Source organism: Terrapene carolina, unplaced genomic scaffold (genome assembly GCF_002925995.2).
Source record: "Terrapene carolina triunguis isolate 2854851 unplaced genomic scaffold, T_m_triunguis-2.0 Scaffold62, whole genome shotgun sequence".
NCBI classification, from domain to species: Eukaryota; Metazoa; Chordata; order Testudines; family Emydidae; genus Terrapene; species Terrapene triunguis.
Genome location: NW_020664413.1, coordinates 14,869,283 through 14,891,346, shown reverse-complemented (window position 1 = coordinate 14,891,346; position 22,064 = coordinate 14,869,283). Strand labels below are relative to the sequence as shown.

Below are 22,064 nucleotides of genomic sequence, written 5' to 3'. Positions count from 1 at the left end.
AAGAAATGTATTTAACCAATATTTCTGTGGCATTAATCATCACATAATATCTTAGACTCAGTATGGATAGGAATATTAGTAGCATAATCTGTTTTGCCTTTTGTTTTACAGGTATACAAAACTGGGATATGCTGGAAATACAGAACCACAGTTCATCATTCCTTCATGTAAGCATTTGTTTACACATGCACTAAAGTTCATGGTCTATTTATTTTTAAAATTAGAAAGGTAGCCAGGAGTACATGGCAGAATCACAGTGCACAGGGCTGGAAGTGGAATGGAAGCATTTGTCCCTGGGTATTAAGTAATTTTCCTGAAGATGTAGCCTCGATTTATGCAGAACGTAAGCTTCATTTAAAAAAAAAAAAAAATCTAGCCTTTGAGGTTGAAAGGCTCGTAAAGGAGGCTGGCTTTAGAGTAATGGTAGCACAGGTATGGTTCACCTTTCTAGTAGGCTTAGTTCTTAAGTAGTAAGAGACCATGTAAATATTTCAAGTTGTGACCATATATAACTGGAGAAAACGCTCTAATTTACAACTTTTGGGTATGTTTTCATATCTTCAGTTCGTTTGACCTGATGTATTTTCCCCAGACTTTTTCAGTGTTTCCATTAACAGTTTCCCAACTTAAGTTTTGCAAATGGTACTTGTAGAAACTAATTTTTTTAACTTTTTTTTTTCCTTCATGTAAAACTTGCATATTTATTCTATCCTCTTCATGAAGGGGTTTCCCGTGATTGGTGCCAAACTGGAGTAGAATGTAGAATTCAATTAATTTCCTTTTGGAAATCCTTTTAAACTTTCTGGATGATTTGGCACCAAGTCATTGATCACCTGGGCCAAACCAATCGAGTATCAATTCTTGGTAGAAAAAACTAATCAGCACAAATGAATTTCACTGAATGAGTATCAAATGGAAATAGAATAAGAAGCAAGTAGTGCTTAAAAACTGTTGTTGCAAAGTAAATATTGTGGATAGTTGGGGCTGTCTTGCTTTTTTGGCAACAATACTTTGTATGGGAAACTAAGGTTGGTGCATTTAATATTTCTTATTGTTCCCCTGTTTTTACTCCAGTACTATAGAACCATTTCTTTTCTATGTGGGTTTTTAATTTGGAACTATCCACCTTTTTGTTGTTGTTGTTTTGGATCATTTTTGCCTTTTTTGTGTGTTTACTTGATATATCATCTCCAGTGTGCTATCCTCAGTTTTGCTTTTCCCCTTAAACCTGCACTTTCGATGTTGCCTTGTCAGCACTTCATATTTCACCAAAAACTGGTAACTACTAGCCCATTTCTTCACTTTAGAATTTTAATTTTAAATGTGTTGTGGAAATCGCTATTTCGCGACAGGACGTTGAGAACAGTATTTAGGAGCTAATGTTGCCGAACAAATGCCTTTAACTGAATAATCCATTTGTCATTCTTTTTGCATTATAATATTAAAGCTGGACTTTTCACTTCAAATATGGACGTAAATCTACTTACATGGATTAGAATATTTAAAACTTGCATTTGTACACTCCTGGATATTCAGATGTTTCTTCTATTTATTCTTCCTACATCTCTTCTTCCTTGCTAGTAATTCTAACTTGATCATAGTGATCTGCTTTAGACATTAAATATTGGAGTGGGAATTACTTAAGAGATAAGCAGGGAAATTATGTAACAGGCCATCAAGAAAAGAGGATAGTGGCACATATATATGTTAAATCTTTGAGGAAATAAATGGATTTTAAATATCCATGAGTAAATTCAGTTACTTGTATATAAAACACAAAGAAATTGCCATATTATGGAAATAGCTGCAGTTTAAATGGGACTGCTAATGAAAGGATCATAGTCTGCAACACTGTCATTTGATGAAATTAAATATTTCCCCATCTGTCCTTTAGGCCAAATTATATAATAATTACACTAATTGCATGAGTTTAAACTAATCCACCACCCAAAATGGGGTAAAATAGAATTGGTAATCCACATTAGATAAATTGCAGCAGTACTTATACATAAAATCGTACTGAAATAAGTGAGGCTCTCTTTTAAAAGCTTCTATGTTTTTAGTTTCTTTCACTCCACCTTTGCTATTTTAATTTTTTTTCTTTTGACTTTAAATATTGGCTATTGCACTCTATTTGATTCTTTTGGGGGTGGAAATGCTTACTATGTAACCAGTTTGAGCAGCATTCCTTCCCTCTTGATCAGTTGCTTCTCTTTCCTGATCTCCCACTCTCGAATAATTTTTCTCTCCCACTGTTCCTTTATATAGATTTCCTGCTTAATTCTGAATATGCGTCTGTACTGCACAAGGAAACTTGCTGGAAAAATAAAGTAAAAGTGAAATATTGCATTGGCCAGGAAGCCTGTTTTTGAACCCCATTGGAGTTCACTGGTTCTTTTTCTTTCTTTGCTGTCTCCCAGCTATTTGTTAATGTCCAGCAAACCATTCCGCTTTCTTCCCTTTGATTTTTACTGTGTGATCTATGTTCAAAATATCAACTAATTGATATCCCTCCAGCGTAAGCACTCCTATTTTCTTGTGTCCATATCAAAATATTTTTTGTGTGATCACAAATTTTAAATACTCATTCTCTTCTTTTTCCAGTTGTTACATTTAAAATACATGGCCCCATCAGTTTTTGAGCACAAAAGTCAGTCTGATACAAATACCTCCTCTTTCTTTAAAAGCTTTTTCAATCTTGTGCTGAACAAACCAAAGCCAACTGCTCTCTGATATTGCTGGAGAAGTTCTCATCTTCAAACACCATGGTAACCTGGTACTTTCACTACCCAGATTTAATTTCCAGTTTGTATTGTCACAATGTACTGCTTTTTCTAAATTGCTTCTTTTTTATTTTTAAATATAGCCCAAAATGTAGGCTAGTTTCACATTTCAACAATAAATATGGACTCATCCTATTTTAGGTTAGAGCAGGGGCAGGCAAACTTTTTGGCCTGAGGGCCACATCAGGTTTCTGAAATTGTATGAAGGGCCGGTTGGGGGGGGCTGCCCCCCCCCAAAAAGCCAGCCATGCCCCCCCCCCTCCCCCCCCCCCCCCCCCCCCCCGCTGACCGCCCCTGCCCCGACTGCCCCCTGCTGCCCCATCTAACCCATCCTCTCAATCCTGACTGCCTCCCCCCACCCCTGGGACCCCTGCCCCATCCAACCCCCCCCCTTCTTGACTGCCTCCCCCGAGACTCCTGATCCCATTCAATCCCCCTGTTCCATGCCCTCTGACCGCCCCTATCCACACCCCTGCCCCCGGACCACCACCCCGAATTCTCCTGCCCCCTCTCCAACCTCCCCTGCTCCCTGCCCCCTTACCATGCTGCCTGGAGCACCAGTGGCTGGCAGTGCTACTGCCACACCGCCCAGAGCACCAAGATAGGCAGCCGTGCTGCCCGGCTGGAGCCAGCCGCACCACAGAGCACCAATAATTGAACACTTTTTGACTTGCATATGGAAGTTTGAGACACCTGACTTCAGGAGAGGGTTTAATTTTAAAGGTGATCTGCAGGGTTGAAAAATTTACCAGACACTTGCTAACCAGCAAGTTAACCCAACTAGCCAAATGAAGCTGCAAAAGATTGGAGGGGAAGGTCAGGTGCATCATACCTTTACTGGATCAGGCCAATGATCTATCTACCGAGTATCCTGTTTTTGATATTGGCCAGTACCTCAAGCTTCGGTGTGCAAACCCCCCATAATAAATAAAGAAGGTGCCTATAAGGGGAAGTGTCTTCCCAACTTTCTTTCTTCTGTCAAGATAGAAGGTAAATAAGAATACTTGACTTATCTTTTCAATAGTATTCATTATTTTGTATATCTCCTTCAGGTCCCCTCTCTCTAAAAACTAAAGAATCTTAATATTCCTATCCGTCTCTTTGTGGAAATCTTTTTTCCCCTGACTTTAATTCCTTTTTTGAATCCCTTCTTGGTCTGTTAATCTCTTTATGATGAGGTGTCTAGAACTAAACTCAGAGTTCAAGCAGAGTGAAACATCCATTTGTATAATGGCATGGTATTGAAAATATCTTTATTCCATTCTTTATACATTTTAGTATCTTGTCTGCTTTTTTTGAATGTGGGTGCACATTGAGCAGCTGTTTCCTTTTTTTCTCCTGTCTTTCCGGCTGCTGAGTGGTTGTTAGTTGATTGTGGAGGTAAAGTAGTCCATTGCCGGTTGAGGCAAGTCTTCAACAGGTGGAATGAACAGCCAGTTTATTGACTGTGCTAAAATATTAACTTCTTCTTTGAGTAGTATCCCTATGGGTGCTCCACTTCAGGTGCTCATGCATCTCTTGAGCTCTTGATCAGAGATTTTTCAATTAGCAGTTGACCTGCGCATGCACCCTTTGCCTCTTCATGCCAGACACCGAAGCTACGTAGGGGTGTGTGGGGTGAATCACCTTCAGTTCCTTCTCAACTGCCTCAGCCTGAGACTGAGCCCTAGTATGTCCAACTTGAGCATGCCTTGGCTTTCTATATTTCTAATATTTTGTATAATAAGAGCCCATGATCAGCTTCGGCAACCATGGCCTTAGCTACTGCTTCAGTCCCGATCCCCTGTTTGGTACCGCAGGAGTTCAGATATACTAAGGACCTCTTGATAACAGATTAACCAGAGTCTCCGCTCCGCATGGGTACTGAGCGTCTCTTGGTACCAAGCCTCTGATCTCTGGACTACGATCCTCCAGTACCACAGGACTCTCCACTGAGGGTGCTCCTCGTTTGGATGAGATTGCAGGAGGATGAAGACCACTTCAGTCGATCTTCTTTATCTTTGTCCAGGCTTCTCCAATATATCCATTCAGGAACCCATTCTCTGAAAATCATAGGGATAATTGGGCTTATCAATGGTGATGGAACCAACCCTGGATGCCACCTTTACTTCCTTATGCTCCCCGCCGCCCCCGGCTGCCAGTTGACAATTTACAAGACCACTGGTACCGTCTGATAGGGGGGCCAGAGTTGTACAGCCCTCTCCTCCCCAGTCAGCCCCCCGACAGGAGGAAACCTTTGAGGAGCAGGAGGCTAGGGCAGATAAGGAGGCCCCCTCTCAAATTCCTACTTCATCCTCATCTCTGGACGAGGTGGTTATGGTTCCGCCACCATCCATGGCCGATGATTTTTTCAGTAATTTCATGATCACAGTGACTGGCGCTTTTCAAATTCCTCTTGGAGGCATCAAGAATTCACAGCACAAATTTTTGGATATCCTGCAGTCAGTAACACCCCCAGAATAGTTACCCATCAATGAGGTGCTCCTGGATCCAGCTATACCGCTGTGGCAGACACCTGACATTATTCTGCCCACATGTAAACAGGCAGATAAAAAGTATTATTTTCTTTTTGTTTTTCCACCTCCCCCACCTAATTCTCTGGTGGTGGATGTGGTAAATGAGCAGGGTAGACAGTATTTCAGTAAGTCTGCCCCATATAAGGACCAGAAAAGGCTGGATATCTTTGGGCCAAGGGCCTATTCTTCAGCATCCCTGCAGTTCAGGATTGTGATTATCCGGCAGTCATGCCCACATATAGTTTTGCAAATTAGAACAGGTTCACAGCTTTTATTGAGCATCTCCCACAAGAACATAAGGAGCAATTCCAGTCCATCATCTCAGAAGGGCAGTTGGTGGCCAGAACCATGCTTCAAACATCCTTTGATGCTTCACACACTGCTACAAGTTGCATCTCTATGGCGGTGGTTATGCACAAGGCATCATGGTCGTTTCTTGGGGTTCTAAGAGAAGTACAGAACACCATGGAGGACCTCCTCTTCAGCAGTTGCAAGCTGTTCTTGTATACCACAGATGAGTTCTTGAACACTCTAACAAACTCGAGGGCTACTTTACAATCCTATGGCACATATATACACCTACAAATAAGAAAAGGTTTAGTAGGTCACAGACTACCCAGAGACTGCATCCTGCTCAGTTTTCCAGGCCCCATGGATCCACCAAACACCCCAGAAAGAGACATAAGTTTCAAAGAGAGAGGGCTGCCCAACTGCCTTCCATGACCACCTAGCCATCTTCAAAACAACAGTTTTGATGGATTGGTCAAGGGCTTGAATCTTCCCGCAGCTCTGTATTCACAGCTGCTCCTACTAGCCCACCTCCCTGCACTTTGGACACTGCCCTGCCCACTTCCAACATGCCTAGAGGTGGATCACTACAGATAAATAGGTCAGAACATTAGGTTATACCATACATTTTATATCAGACCCTCCCTTCTCCGTCCCTCAGAAGTCACCTCAAGTGAAGCATCCACAGGGACGCTACTCGATGAAAGTTACTCATTCTGCACAGTAATTGTGGTTCTTTGAGATGTCCCCCTATGCATCCTCCACTACTAACCCTCCTTCCCCTCTGCTTCGGACTGTTCCTTAGGGGTGTTTGGGTAGAGAAGGAACTGAGGGCAGCTCATCCACACACCCCTATAGCATGAGGAGGCATAGGACACGTGCATGGGCCGAATGGATGCTAACTGAAAATCTTCAATCAAGGGCTCAAGAGGCACATGTGTTTCTGAAGTAGAGCACCCACAGGGATATACATCTTGAAGAACCACAGTTACTGCACAAAGTAATTAACTGCTTTTTCTGCATTGTATGCTTAGCATTGCAACATGTTCACATTTTGTTTTCATGACGGTGTTGTATTATTCAATCCTAATAGTGTTTCATTATAGGTGGCCTTTCAAATGAGATTTTTAAGTGTTGTAGCTGACTCATTGTACCTGTACTGAAGCTAGGAATGGTAAACTATTTCCAGGTGGCAATGTTTTAATCTTTTAATTCAGAATATAAAGCTTTATGTATCCTGAAACTTCTGTCATACTTCAATCTACAATGTCATTTATATATCTGTTGCTTATTAAAGGTATTGCAATCAAGGAATCGGCAAAAGTTGTTGATCAAGCACAAAGGAGGGTTACGAAAGGTGTGGATGATTTAGACTTCTTTATTGGGGATGAAGCAATAGAAAAACCAACTTATGCAACAAAGGTATTAAAGGATAGTTCTTTTCTATGAATTTAATACGTCTTAAAAAATCCACTGAAGCATCAATGAGAAACCATTTATTTTAAATTGTAAAGAACTCTTTATTTTTCCATTTTTAACGTGTACTTTTTAAAATAAAATGATATTCAAATGTTGTTTAATATTCAACCAGTTTCTGGTAACTTTCAAGACATTTTGTCTTCATTTGGAAAAAACGTACATTAATTTATTTTCTTTGAAATAACATTGAAGAGTGAAGCACAGTTGTTTATTGTCTATTTTCCAGCATAGATGAGTGCTTATAAAGACTTCAAAATTTCAAATTAATAATCATTCTGGGGTAGGAAGAACTTATAGCACAATATTCTTACTGTGTAGTTTGCCTCCACTTTTAGTGACTTTTTTTCCTGCAGTTACAAACAATCAATCAGACTTCTTATTTTAAACTTTCCAAATACATACTGATGTATCTGTTTTAACAGTGGCCTATCCGCCATGGTATAGTTGAAGACTGGGACTTGATGGAGAGGTTTATGGAGCAAGTTATCTTTAAATATCTAAGAGCAGAACCAGAAGATCATTACTTTCTTTTGGTGAGTACAAATTACTCCCTATTTATGAAAGAATATGTAAGAATTTTGTGTTTATTACACATACAACCTTTTATGTAAATACACCTTTAAGCTGCACCACCTATGTAGGAAGTTAAGTCATGTGCATTGGTTGAAGCCAGGCTGGTCTGGCTACTTCTCTATAAGTTGCTTCTTTATTTTTTATGAGCTTTAAAAGCAAAGGAGTGTCTGATCTACAAACTCCTGTTCTTCCTTTATTTCTGTTGCCCCAAACTTTCTCTGTTGCAACAGCTCTCCATTGAAGTGAATAGTGATGTCATGGAAACTACATTTTAGGTAAGTATTTCTCCAATGATGCAGTAGCAGTCTGTGCGCTGTGTGTTTAATAGCAGTTGTATTAAAACGGAACAATTACTGTATCATTTGGATGCAGTTGCTAAAGTGTCATTTCAGTTGCCGTACTTTTTACAGAGCCTGTGGAAACATGGAGTGTAAATCTATTCAGTGGGATTTGTTTTGCAGCTTTGAGTAGTTCTAGACATTTTATGATTGGATTTGGGGCAAGGTTTGAGCCTTCTTAATTCCTCACAACTGTTGCTCTAAGCTTTTTCTTGGATTTTGATCATTGAATTTGCTACACAATTTAGCTACAATTAACTTGTCAAGTTGCCCACAACTTCAGTCTTTTTTTAAAAGACTTTTTAAAAAAGAAAAAAGTACACATATAGAAGTTAAAAACATAGGACTGGAATGAACTTTTTCGATCATTAAGATCAGTTCAGTTTGCTGTCACAGGCCGCCTTGTTATTTAATCCTGTTAATGAATTCATCAAGCTCCATCTTAAACCTAGCTAAGCAATTGTTCCCACTCCTCCTATTGGGAGGCAGTTCCAGAATCTCATTCCTCTGATGGTTAGAAACTCTTCCAATTTCCAACCTAAATTTATTCATGACCAATTTATAACTCTTCTTGAAAATTTCCCTACTTTTATATATAAAAAAGGTAAATGCAGAAAATGGCTCTAGTATCACAACCATAGTTTGTTCCATGGATATAGTGTGAATCTGCATCCACTAACCAACCACATTGAATCTCATTGAAATCAGTGGAACTTCAATGAGGGTTGCAGGTTGAAGTCCATATTCTTCCTCCTACTGGAACTGTAGCATATACCTACACGAAAGCAACTGGTAGCAACAATTATTATGTTTATTTCTTTAAATATTCCTCACTCATATAACATTCAGAATGCATACTTTCAAAGAACAGACAGTTGGCGATAAGTCCAAGTTTACGATAGTAGCACATCATATGTATTCTGTCCCAGTCTCCCTTTAATAGTCATTACCATATGAATAAATTATATCTTCTTCTGATATTGCCTTTGAGAAGAAAATAGAACATAATATTCATGTTCAGTTAGGTGAATGGCTGAGAAAAAATAGGCTCTTTGTAATTGGGGCTATCAAAATACTTGGAATATACAACAGTCCTTTTTTTTTTTTTGGATGATTGTATCCATTGACAGAATATAGTACTATGTTGCAGTGAAATAACTGCCCATGATAAGAGGACGCCAATATATCTTGGTAAATTGCGGCAAGAATTGAGTTTCACATCACTTTGTGTTCCTGCATGACGACACACACTGTGATATCCCTATGGTGGAGTTTGCATTAGTTTTCTAGCCTTCATGGGAATTGACAGGTTTACTAAATTAAACAGTTTGCTGATAGCTTTTTAAAGCACAGCGTGAATTCCTGCTATTTGTACCCTGGGTAAACTATTAAGCTCACAACCTGAAAACTTTTCTTGGTGTTTATAAAATCTGAATAAATGCAAGTATTGGATTTGAATTGATTTTAAAAATCACTTCTGTCACACAGACTGAACCTCCACTAAATACTCCGGAAAATAGGGAATATACTGCTGAGATAATGTTTGAGTCCTTCAACGTTCCAGGACTGTACATTGCTGTTCAGGTGAGAATGCAACTGTTAAGTGGAGGGAAGGAAGGATGATTTTTCTCAACTTTAATTTAAATGATCTTTAAACCCAATGAGAAAATTGTGCATAATTCTACTGGTTTGGAGATTGTATTTGGGTTAGAGGTTTTCATTGGGTGACTGGTTCAAATCCAGCATAGTGGTCAAAAATACTTACTCCAGCTAGCAGCCAAATGATATTATGTAAAATTAACTGGTGGTTTCAACTCAGTTCGTGAAGGACAGGTTTCCCATGAGAAAACACACCATAATAAGTGGCAATAGGTCAAGAACAGAATAGGCCATGAACAGGAAGTTGTCTTTCATGTCTAGAGGCAGCCCTTTGGATGGGAGTACCTCTGTTTTGCAGAACTTGCACTGCTGTATTTCTGTGCTGTGCCTGTTCTGTGGCTAGAAAACATTAGGGACAGGAACTATCAATATGCCCCCTTTTTTTTTTTTTTTTTTTTGCAAGCTGTTTTATATAGATATTCTGCCACTCCATTTTTGTTTTCCAATCCATAAATGGTACTAATGCACACAAATTAGTGAATTACAAATCTCTTTCTGAATAACCTTTAGTATAACTTGAGCTTTAGTGAAAATTTTTATTTTTAGAAAGCATTGATCTGTTTCCTTAGGAATTTTTGTTTTAGGAGCATGATATAGTTTATATTTGTTTGAGATGGAACACAATAGCACGTAAGCAGATTCCCTTTAGAAATCCGTTTCAATTTTGTGATTATGCTTTTTACTACTTGACAAATTCTTTCTTCTATCCTGGTGTATAATCAAATATGCAAATAACACATATATAGGTACTAATTTGCCATTGGAGAACATCATACTGGCTCACATATAGGTTCATCTAGATTCCTTCACATTTTCTATCAGTTGTTCATCCACAGGTCTAGACCCATCCCATTTCTCCAAAATATAAACTATGTTCCACTTCTTTCATTCACACTTCCTTGGACAGATGTTTGTCTTAGTACTGTGTCAAGCAGCAATCTTGATATTCAAACATGCATTCACCATTCATTTATATAATTGTGTAGACCTCTCCAAGTGGCACCTATCATTATATCGTTATTTCTGCCAGTAGTGTCCTGCTCTCCAATCTGAACATTTTTTTTTAAACTGTGTGAGGAATACAGAGGATGATGTATTTTGTCTCCTAACAGTTTGAAGTTCATTTCCTCCAGCGCTTCAGACAGTAGAAATACAATCTGATGTTCCTTGCTTGTGTAAATCACTTCAGGGAGGTCCGAACATGAATTGATGCTTAAACTTACATGCTCCAATTAAATCAGTGGAACCATACCAGTTTACAACAACACAGGATCTAGCCCAGTAGTTTTCAACCTGGGGTCCGCAGACTATGTCTAAGAGGTCTGTGAAAGATGGTTGTTACCATAGAACAGTGGTTTTCAATCTGAGGTCCGCAGACCCTTAGGGACCACCTCCATTTGAAATTTTTTAGGGGTCCACAAATGAAAAAAGGTTGAAAACCACTGATCTATCCCTTAGTTTATAAGTGTATTTGCCTACAAAAGGAAACTAACTAAATGCCAAACTCTAATTCTAGTGCTTTTGTTTAGAATGCAATACATCTTCAATTCCCTTTTCAGTACATGGTAATTTATGCTACAGTAGTGTCAAAATCAGATGTACTTGTTACAAAGTCATATTTTTTCTCATTTTTATACTGAAACTTACAAATTTTGTAAGTTTCATTCTTTGATTCTATATAAGGGAAAAATGAAATGTATTCAAATATTGAGGGCTTAGGTTATTTTGATTCAGTTGTGCTTAAATAGACTTTGTTCACTTTGGCTTTTTGTTTTGTACCTTCATTCAAAGGGTATAAAACATCAACTGTAGAGGAACCTCAGTATAGGCTTTATGCATCAATGTAAAACTAAAGGTTCAAATTCTGCTTTCTCTTTTGCAAGGCTGTCCTTGCCTTAGCTGCATCTTGGACATCGAGACAGGTAGGAGAACGGACATTGACTGGCACAGTTATAGACAGTGGAGATGGTGTTACTCATGTTATTCCTGTGGTAAGTATACTTCAAAATACCAAAGCCGCATAATGTAATGCTATATCACGCATTGTAACCTTGCTGAAGAGAACATTGATATAGGAGATGGCTTTTGTTGTAGTTAAAACATGTAAGTAGATAAAAAGGAGTTGATAGATGAAAATGTAATCTCCACAATGGGACAGACATACATGTGACTATTCATTTTGATCGTTTTTAGTTAAAAATTCACATTTTGAGTGTGGGTTTGCTACTTACAAAATGTTTTAGCTCATTATTAAAATTTCAGAGATGATGCAGAACTTAGAATAATTAAGACATTTCAAATAATCTTTTAAATACTGTAAAGAGTACTGCATATGCTGTACAAACAGTATATCAGATAATAGAATAATTAAGTCTTCTGGTTTGAGCTTCCTTTTTAAAGGTAAGGGAATTTAATCTCCTGTTAAAACATACGCAATTTACAAATTAATCCTCATGAACACAAATATCCTATCACTTTTATGATAGAATTCAACACCTGCCTCCCCTTTCCTTCTCTATGACATGTGGGGATAGGGAGGGTGGAATGAAAAATTATAAAAATGGTGGACCAACGTGATGTGCTAAATGTCATTTTGATCACTTTGCTGGACTGTTATGTCTCCTCCCGACCTTCAAAACTCTCATCTCTTTGGCCTGTGTAAATTGTAAACTCTTGCATACTTATGCCTACAACTCTTGAGTGCTATTGAACAGTAATGGGTGAGGGAATGCCTCCCATCACTCAATGGCACTCACTTTATCTGATTTAAGGAGCAAATATAGAGAGTAAGAAGTTGTTACTCTAAGTGCTGACAGAATGGATGTGTCTGGTCTCTGTTGTCTGTAAGAATGGTAACCAAATGCAGGGCCTCAGAAATGGAGAATAAAGAGCTATGAATAATGGGAATGTCCTCTGGGCTCCATCAAGGGTACAAGATTATGAGAGGGATTGTGTGTGTAAGTGTAACTCTCTGATAAATCTGAATTGTGGTAGTGAAGGACCCAATCCTGTAAGGATATGAATAAGCATTTTCAGAATCGCACTCTATATGCTTCAATAAATAACTCTTTTTTTCGGAAGCTGATGGAAGGCATTTCTTTCTCCTTCTCCAAATTAATGTTACTTCCAGGCTGAAGGCTATGTGATTGGCAGCTGTATCAAACATATTCCAATTGCAGGACGAGATATAACATACTTCATTCAGCAACTGCTGAGAGAGCGAGAAGTAGGAATTCCTCCTGAGCAATCCTTGGAAACTGCTAAAGCAGTGAAGGTAAAATGAAAATTCATGAATGGCAAAGTTATACCACAGTATAAATTTATTTTAAAAAATCATATTAAAAATGACTCCCTTCTTAATTATCTTTTTCTAAATGAGAATATAAATGTTGATATTTAAATACCTAAAATATAACATGATATTAATATACCAGTGTCAGTCTAGAACCATCTTTTCCCCTGAGACGTAACTATTGTAATACTTAACTGGAAACTCTCCTGGTGCTAACTGTAAATGAAACGCCATAATGACTTATCTTTTTTTAATTCACACAATGCACCGTCAACCTGTGGAACTTGTTGCCAGGGGATGTTGTGAAGACCAACACTATAACTGGGTTCAAAAAAGAATAATTTAATTTCTTGGAGGATAGGTCCATCAATGGTTATTAGCCAAGATGGTCAGGGATGCAACCCTGTGCTCTGACTGACCCTAAGCCTCTGAAGATGGCACTGGACGGCAGGGAATGGATCACTCAATAATTTCCCTCTGACGCATCTGGCATTGGCCAATGTCAGAAGACAGGATACTAATCCAGAATGGCCATTCTTATGTCCTTATGATTTCTTCTACATAGGTAGCTGTCTTTTTTTTTTTTTTTTTCCCCTGCAGTACAAATCTGTTATAACTGATCCACTGAAGGATGTTCATCTATTAAATACATTATACATTTAGTACTCATTTTTCATTACCGTCAAAATTTGAGGAAAAATGGAATCAAAACCAACTTAGCCGGTCAAAGCATGCTACTTGCTCCCAGTGATGCATAGAAATGATTAAAATTATTTAATTGTACATAGTGTCGCTTGAACCTTTTTTTTTTTTGTACTCTGTGTAGCTACTTACCAACTTCCAACTCTTTCCAAGAGCCTGAACCACTTTAAAAAAGGAGCCTTATTTGTACTATATTTAATTGTGTTCAAACAGCTCCATATTGTAAGTACATACCATTTTTTTCTACTGTGTTGGGGAAGATTTCTACAAATGTATATATTTAATTTTCAGGAGCGCTTTAGTTATGTCTGCCCTGATTTAGTAAAAGAATTTAACAAGTATGACACTGATGGTACAAAATGGATTAAACAGTATACCGGAATCAATGCAATCTCAAAGAAAGAATTCACCATTGATGTTGGTTATGAGAGATTCCTGGGGCCGGAGATCTTCTTTCATCCTGAGGTAAATTGGTGTGAATTATAGTGGTCTTCAGATTTTTTCAATTCAAGCTGTAGAACAGCAGTTTAAAATTGGTACACTAAAATCTAAATGCATTTGAAAGATGTGAAAACTTGCCTATCTCAGTTTACATTTTAAAGTAGATAATTGCTGTTGTAAAAAGCGAGTGAGTTTTACTTCTTGATATTGGGTACCCTTTCAGTATACAAATTACAGCACTTGAGCAGTCAAACACAGTATAACCCTAGAACATTTTAAATAATTGGATTGCTAATATGGGTTATTGTTCCTCTCCTTCTTGCTAAGCATTTATCTTTTAAAATTAAATTTCTTATTACCCATCGTGCATTGTTCTGTCTAGTCATTTAAAATACCAATTTTCATTTCATTAAAAATTTTCCCTCCCATTTCCAATTCTGTGCCACTCGCCCTGTTTTCAGGGTCATTTTAGAAAAAGCAGATAGGAATAACTCTATCTATTTCTTCCTCAGTCCCTTCTCTTTCTTTATTCTGTTATCATGGCCACTTCCTCATTCTGAGTTAAACTGTGTGCTTCAGTACTGAGCATCTGAGAAGTGTTGGAGGTCTTTGAACTGTTGCAAAAGAATTGTTAAATTTACAAAAGCAGTACAAGAGAACAATTGGCAAAATGGAAAAAAAAAATCTAATCACTTCTTTTTCTTTTTAACCTTTTACTAAATGGCCATTAAAATAACTACTCAGGTTTCTGTTTCCTGTATTAGTTAACGGTTACAAATGTAGTGCAATAAGATGGCTTGCTTCATTTATTTCCCCCCTTCTTCTGTTTGGTATAAACGGTGCAGCATTTGACTTGACCGTTTTCCATTTGTGAATGTGTGGGAGAAGGGGAAGGGGGGGAAACAACTCCGAATATCCTTCCTGTTACTCCTGCATGTACTAATACTGCTTTTTCAATTAAGGACGTGTCTGGGATTAATCCCAGCCTTTTCCTGTTTCTCTCTTTCTATTACATGTTGCTCTCAAGTACTCTGACTCCCTACTACTAATGAGCTTTCTTCTCTTTCAAGTTTAATTGAGTTCTTTCTTTTCTCACTTTCCTGGGATCCCCTGGGTAACCTGCATACACATAGTAGGTCAAGAAAAAGTGTGTTGCTTCTAAAAGCCAGAAAATAATTACTGCTGTTTCAAATTGCACTTTGATTCTTGCTCTTTGAATTAAAACGGCAAGATTTTTAAAGTATATTGGTTTAAAATTGTGGTGTTAGCTACCTCATTACAGCTGTTTTTATATTCAATTTGACTTCTGATTTTAGTTTGCTAATCCTGACTTCACACAACCCATTTCAGAAGTAGTAGATGAAGTTATTCAGAATTGTCCTATTGATGTTAGACGTCCTCTGTATAAGGTCAGTAAGAGTGAAGTTATTTTAAAATAGTTTTGTTTCAGTGGGGTCCAAACATGCATGTCCTTTACTAGATATAGATGTCATCTTTTTATACTGAAATAGTTGTTATAGACTTGGTAGTAGTTTTTGATTAAAAGCAAACTGCACTGTCATTGGGTCTAACATACAGAAGACCACTCAAAGTGAAGACATTTTCACTAACAGCTTAATTTTAACCAGAATTGCAGTTTGAACATTTTAATCTATTTTAATGTTTCAGGACTGTAATACTGTTAAAAAAAGGAGGAGGAAAGGGGTTAAAAATGGGGGGGAGGGGAAATGAGGGAAAGAAAAGATGATGGTAGGGATCAAAGAGATTTTTAAACTTTTTTATACAATTTACCTTTCTTCAGAGTAATAGCCCAATTTGTGTGTGGTATTTTATCTAACGTTTTAAAATTTGAATAATTTAAAACATTCTGTGTAATAACTTAAAAAGCCATGTAAAATTGGTGATGACCATAGGTTGAATATCCATGTCCAGGGCTGAATAATATTGAGGAGCTAACTTTTAGAAGTGACTAGTAATTCTGGATGCCACAATTTTGGGTGTCCACATCAACACCCTAAAGAGGTCTAATATTCAGAAATGCTAAATATTCAACTTCTGAAAATCAATCAGTCAATCCCCAGTAACTGCTCTCCAATAGAGTACCCAAAAACGGAGGCACCTGAAATCACTAATCAGTCAAATATTTAGGTCCGAGTCCTTGTAAACAGGAAGCACCCTTAATATAATTATAATAATCAGCATCTGTCTTCACTCTTATGTCCAAGACTAATAACTAACTTTTGATAGTCTTAAAATTACTTAATGACCTATTTCTACTGTGTATGCATATTCATTATAGAATATCGTCCTCTCTGGAGGTTCGACCATGTTCAGGGACTTTGGTCGCCGTTTACAACGAGATTTGAAAAGAACTGTTGATGCCCGGCTGAAACTCAGTGAGGAACTGAGTGGTGGCAGACTGAAGGTTTGTTTCCTTAGCCAATACATTAAACTAATGTTCATGACTCACGTCTATCTCTTTTTATTATGCTTTTTTTTTTTTTTTTTACTGGAAATTCTAGGTCTTAAGTAACAAATTACTGCAATGACACTCTTCTGTTTATGTTGTCATTTTGAACTAAAGTTGATTCTTCTTTTATATAAAGATCTTCTAGGTTATTTTAACAAGGATTAATGTACTGTAATGGACTCCTGAGAATAGTCTCCACACAATACTTGTGTGTTGGAGAGCTATGGTGCTGCTTCCCTTGCTTCACAGCTGGGCTGCCCATCCCTTGCTGCAGTCATGAGCTGTAGAAATCTCAGGGTATGTCTACACTGCAATTAGACACCCCTTGGGCTCGGGGGTGGGGGTGGGGAGAGCTGTTTAATTGCAGAGTAGATGTTAGGACTTGGGCTGCAGACCAGGCTCTGGGACCCTCCCACCTCGCAGGGTCCTACAGCCCAGGCTCCAGCCTGAGCCCAAAGATGTACACTGCAATTAATAGCCACTTAGCCAGAGCCCCTTGAGCCCGAGTCAGCTGGCATGGGCCAGTAGCAGGTTTTTAATTAAAGTGTAGAGACATCCTCCCTCTCCCATAGGGGATAGGGCTTACTCCTCTTATGGGGAGAGGGCACTCCACCCTATGATGAGATGCTGACCTTGACCTTGCTTTTTGTAAACCAAAACAAATCCCCAAAACAACAACAAAAAATGTCTGGGAAAATGTGAGGTAAAATGAATGTCTATCCTTTCTGTTTTTTTCGAAATTAGGCCCTAAATCTAACTTCAGTGCAGCGTTTGTTGGATACGTTTTATATTTCTTTGGGTTACTCTAGCTATATTACAGTCCTTAACAAACACTAAGCATCTCTCACACATTCTAATAATGTTTTCAGTATTGTTGTAGCTGTGTTGGGTCCATGATATTAGAGAGACAAGGTATGTGAGGTAGTATCTTTTATTGGACCAACTTCAGTTGGTGAAGGAGACAAGCTTTTGAACTTACATTGAGCTCTTGTTCAGGACCTATTACTGAAATTTCAAAATTACACACACACATATTCCCCTGATTGAAAATAACCTAATTGAGTTTTCGCTAAGACTAGCTGACAGAACTGCTTGAATCAGTCAACTGCTTTCTGTTTCTGACATTGCATGCCTGAGTCATCTGTAGTGACCTTCATATATCTCTGGGGAGGCAGGGAGGTAGACTAAGGGCATGTCTACACTTACCCTCGGAGCGATCGATCCAGCAGCGGTCGATTTTTATCTCGTCTAGTGAAGACACAATAAATCAAGCACTCTCCCGTCGACTCTGGTACTCCACCGGAGCGAGAAGCATAGGTGGAGTCGACTGGGGAGCGTCAGAAGTCAACCTACTGCAGTGAAGACACTGCGGTAAGTAGCTCTAAGTATGTCGACTTCAGCTACGTTATTTTCGTAGCTGAAGTTGTGTAACTTAGACCGACTTAGCTTGCCCTCCCCCCCCCACCAGTGTAGACCAGGCCTAAGTAGCAAAGGGCATGAAGGACATAAGCAATGAGAGCCATGGGGACATGATTGAAGGATTTGTAAAGACGGGAGTTTAGCAAATGTGGTAATCTGAGGAAATAAGGTGAGTCTGTGCGAGAGAGGGAGGGAGACATGGGTGGCTAGTGACCCGGCCGTTGAGGGAGGCTAGTCCCCAGCCCCTCCCCTTGTGCCCAAGGCCCTGGCCCCCCTTATGCCTCTTTTTTCCCCGCAGGAGTCCAGAGCACCCCCAGCAACAGCCTCCCTGACTTCCTGCAGGAGGCGGGCCAGCCAGGCAGAGTACTCTAGACATGGAACTGCAGGAGGGGGCCTGGCCTGGGGGCGGTGTGGGTGGGGCCACACTAGGCTGTTTAGGAAGGCACAGCCTACTGTTGCCTATGATACCCACTGCCCATGGAGAGAGAGAGAGATTGGAGGGAAGTGAGGGAGGTGCTGTGGTTCCGGGAGTGTTTCAAGCAATGACTACATAACTGCAGAGACGCTTGGCTTTTCCAGCACTGCTGCCTTGACTCTGACACACCATCAGCACTGTTGGAGCCACACATCCTGTGCCAAAGCCCTGCTACAGCTAGGGCTTCCCCATGGCACTGTTGCTTTAATGTCCTAGTGCATCCTTTCAATCATGGATGCCTCAGCACAGAGACATTGGTCTCCATCCCAGACCACCTCCTAGGCCTTTGTTCTCCCCAACAGTAAATCAATTATTGAAAAATCAAAACACACAGACTTCCTTATTGCATCATTTTAAATAATTCTATTAGTAGTTGCAAACAACTTTTCAAAATGATTAAACTTACCTGCAGTGATTGCTTGAAACACTCGCAGAACCACAGCACCTCGCTTCCCTCCAATAAATCTCTTTTCCCCACACACACACACACACACACACACACACACACCTTATTTCCTCAGGTTACCTACCACACTCGCTAAATTTCAATCAACTTCATGCACTCACACCAACTCACACTCACAACACACCCAAATATACCCATCATTATCAAACTACGTCATACACACTATTTCCTGCAACACCAATATTCCAGACAGTGAGGAAACATCCGTTTCTAACCAGTCGAAAGTTTGGCGTTAAAATTTGTATGTTTTGTGTGAATGTAAAGAGGAAGATGCTGCTTTGTGGGTGATCTAATTTAGAAAAGGAAAATCTGTGGCTGTAGATTACGAAGTGATGGCACACATCTCAGCTAGGAATTTCTTGGTCTTTATTATGATTATGTTTAGGTGGAATCGCCACATGAAATTTAAAAATTAACTTTTAAAATAGTTTTTATTTGGGGGAATAGTAGGTGTGTGATAGTTGTGTAAACGTAGCATAGTGCACATATACATGCTGTTTAAGAAACAATTTAATTATGAGCACTAAACTTAGATCTGTAAAGAAAAATGTACACTCTATTTAGTATTGCTAGTAATAGCAAGTTTCAATTGTTTTCCTTTGTAGCCCAAACCTATTGATGTACAAGTCATTACGCATCATATGCAAAGATATGCAGTTTGGTTTGGAGGATCAATGCTGGCTTCCACAGTAAGTTGGTTATAAAACTTAACATGGTTCAGTCATTCTAGGTACACTTTGGAATCCTATTTTATCCTTGATGCACATTCATTACACCTACTGATGTATTTGGGGCAGCAAATATAAACCCCTTTGAGTCTAATGAAGACTTTAAAGATTTAAAGGAGCAAATGACAACCAAGTGTCATGAAATGTATTTGTTTATAATAGTTACACTAGTCTAAATGAGTATTCTTATTGAATACTGTATTTGGCTTTATGGCAAAATGTGATGTCTATTGTATGGATTTGTTTAGCAGTAATTCAAAACCAAGTATAGAGTTTCCAAATTCAATATACACCTCTACCCCAATATAACGCGACCCGATATAACACGAATTCGGATATAATGCGGTAAAGCAGTGCTCCGGGAGGGCGGGGCTGCTCACTCCGGTGGATCAAAGCAAGTTCAATATAACGCGGTTTCACCTATAACACGATAAAAAAATTTGGCTCCCGAGGACAGCATTATATCGAGGTAAAGGTGTACCTTTGTTTTCCCAGTTATTATTGAGATTTACGTATAGTTGAAATGCAAGGAGAACATCTGACTTTTTGTTTCCTCTTTTCCAGCCTGAGTTCTACCAAGTATGCCACACCAAAAAAGATTATGAAGAGATTGGTCCTAGCATCTGTCGTCACAACCCAGTGTTTGGAGTCATGTCTTAAAACTGACCTGAGAGGGGTCAGGGCTAGGGAATGGGGGAAAAGGAGGGTCTTGCTGATTACTTGTTTGTCTGGATGGCGGGTATTAAGATAACAAACATGACTTGACAATACGAAAAAGACCAAACACAATTAAACAGGAATATTTTAATAAGTGTCTCAATATGCGGATATAGTGGAAAGCCAAAATAATTAAGTGTTTTTCTTTAGATTGAATATTTGAACCTGTGCGTAACAAAACAAAGAAGTGGGTTTTAGTTCTTTCTGTGCCCTGATATTTTGTATATTGATGAATTATCCAAGATTTGATGGGATTTGACGGTGTGTAGATAGTCAGCTCTCTAATGCTTCAATTGTACTCTTACATGTGTACAATGCAAGAACTTGTTTATATTTCATACTTTTTTATACTTTGAGGAAAAATATCAATTAAAGAAAAACTGTAATATTTGAGGAAAAAATACCAGTGACCAACTTAATGGTAAATTAAAAAATATATATATTGGGCACATGAAGCTTACTCATGTGACTCTAGTTATTGCAAACTATGACCAATCTAAATCCTCGGTTCCAACTTTGCAAGTGCTTTTGGAACAAAGAAGCTAGTATCTTGGGTTAACCGATGCCTGCTAGTGCTTTCTGATTACTCGGTGCATTTTCATTCTATTTCTTGCTTAAAAAAACAAAAGTAAAGACAAGACTGTTGGACCAGTATTGCAGTTCCGTAGTGTCATTTCTAATTAAAAAACAAATAATCCCATTATCGAAAGTGGTGTATTTTAAAGCCTAACACCATTCCAATAAAGGCACAACATTTCTTTTTATATTTGTGTGAGGCTTTGTTGATCACATTGCATGAAATCTTCATACACACCTCAGCTGGTTTGCAAGATAGAGATCACTATGTGTATTGTTCAAACTAAAATGAAATTTTTAGAACTGAAATTTGTGTGGCATCATCTAATTAATCCATCTATACATCTCAGTGTTCGGTCTTATTCATCTCCGTAGCTTATTGCTACATTTTTTTTTTTTTTTTTTTTCATTTCATTTTCTGTGGTGGTTTGCAGGAGACAGCATTGCCTTTTTTCAATTTTCATAGCTTATGTGCAAAAGTAAAATGAAGCTCAAGGTTTTTTTTATAGTTTCTAGAAAGAAGTTGAGTGTATTTAATGTTATCTGCAATTTCTGTTAATGTTTGAACTCAGAAAATACAGGGAAATCTTTCTAAAGAATGTGTAGCAGGAGGATTTTCTGCTGGACTCACAAACTTAGTTAAACCAGTTTATACAGAAGACCACAAGAGGGAGATCTTTTACTTGATTTTTTTTTCTCCACTGAAATGAAAAATGGAGACATCGAAATCAAGGCTAGAGGAAAGAGATGAACGTTTATTGTGATATCTTTCAGTCACTTGAAAGAGAAGAGAAAGCATGACAAATGAGATCATTCTTTCCAGAAAATGAGGATAAATATGGAAAGGCATTTTTACACCTATTACTAAGACATTTTATGTGCAGCAGCTAAAAATAAACAGAACCTTGAAGCAAAATAAGAAACTGTTAATCGTGATATAAAATTATCTTAATATCTTTTGAATAAAACTCTAGGTACGATTCCTATTCTCTCCTGACAACTGCTATAATTTCTATGTGCTTTGTTCATTGGTTAACGATATCAGTGCAAAAACATTCCACTTGGCTTCTAAGGTTGACTTAGAGGCCTGAGCATAGTACTTGGAGATGGAAGCTTGAGTTCTATTCCAAGTTCTTACATTA

At 38.4% G+C, this 22,064-nt stretch overlaps 1 protein-coding gene across 1 annotated transcript in view; it reads left to right on the top strand.

The window, feature by feature from the left end:
- ACTR3 (actin related protein 3) overlaps positions 1 to 21,110 on the top strand; it is a 43,892-nt gene extending 22,782 nt beyond the window's left edge. Inside the window, exons 2-12 of the mRNA XM_026647421.2 lie at positions 112 to 167; positions 6,885 to 7,009; positions 7,489 to 7,599; positions 9,466 to 9,561; positions 11,520 to 11,627; positions 12,767 to 12,910; positions 13,922 to 14,095; positions 15,388 to 15,480; positions 16,371 to 16,496; positions 19,507 to 19,590; positions 20,194 to 21,110. Of these exons, the coding sequence (XP_026503206.1) occupies positions 112 to 167; positions 6,885 to 7,009; positions 7,489 to 7,599; positions 9,466 to 9,561; positions 11,520 to 11,627; positions 12,767 to 12,910; positions 13,922 to 14,095; positions 15,388 to 15,480; positions 16,371 to 16,496; positions 19,507 to 19,590; positions 20,194 to 20,289 (1,213 nt within the window). The 3' untranslated portion in view covers positions 20,290 to 21,110. The remainder of the gene's footprint in view (positions 1 to 111; positions 168 to 6,884; positions 7,010 to 7,488; positions 7,600 to 9,465; positions 9,562 to 11,519; positions 11,628 to 12,766; positions 12,911 to 13,921; positions 14,096 to 15,387; positions 15,481 to 16,370; positions 16,497 to 19,506; positions 19,591 to 20,193) is intronic.
- The last annotated feature ends 954 nt before the right edge of the window (positions 21,111 to 22,064 follow it).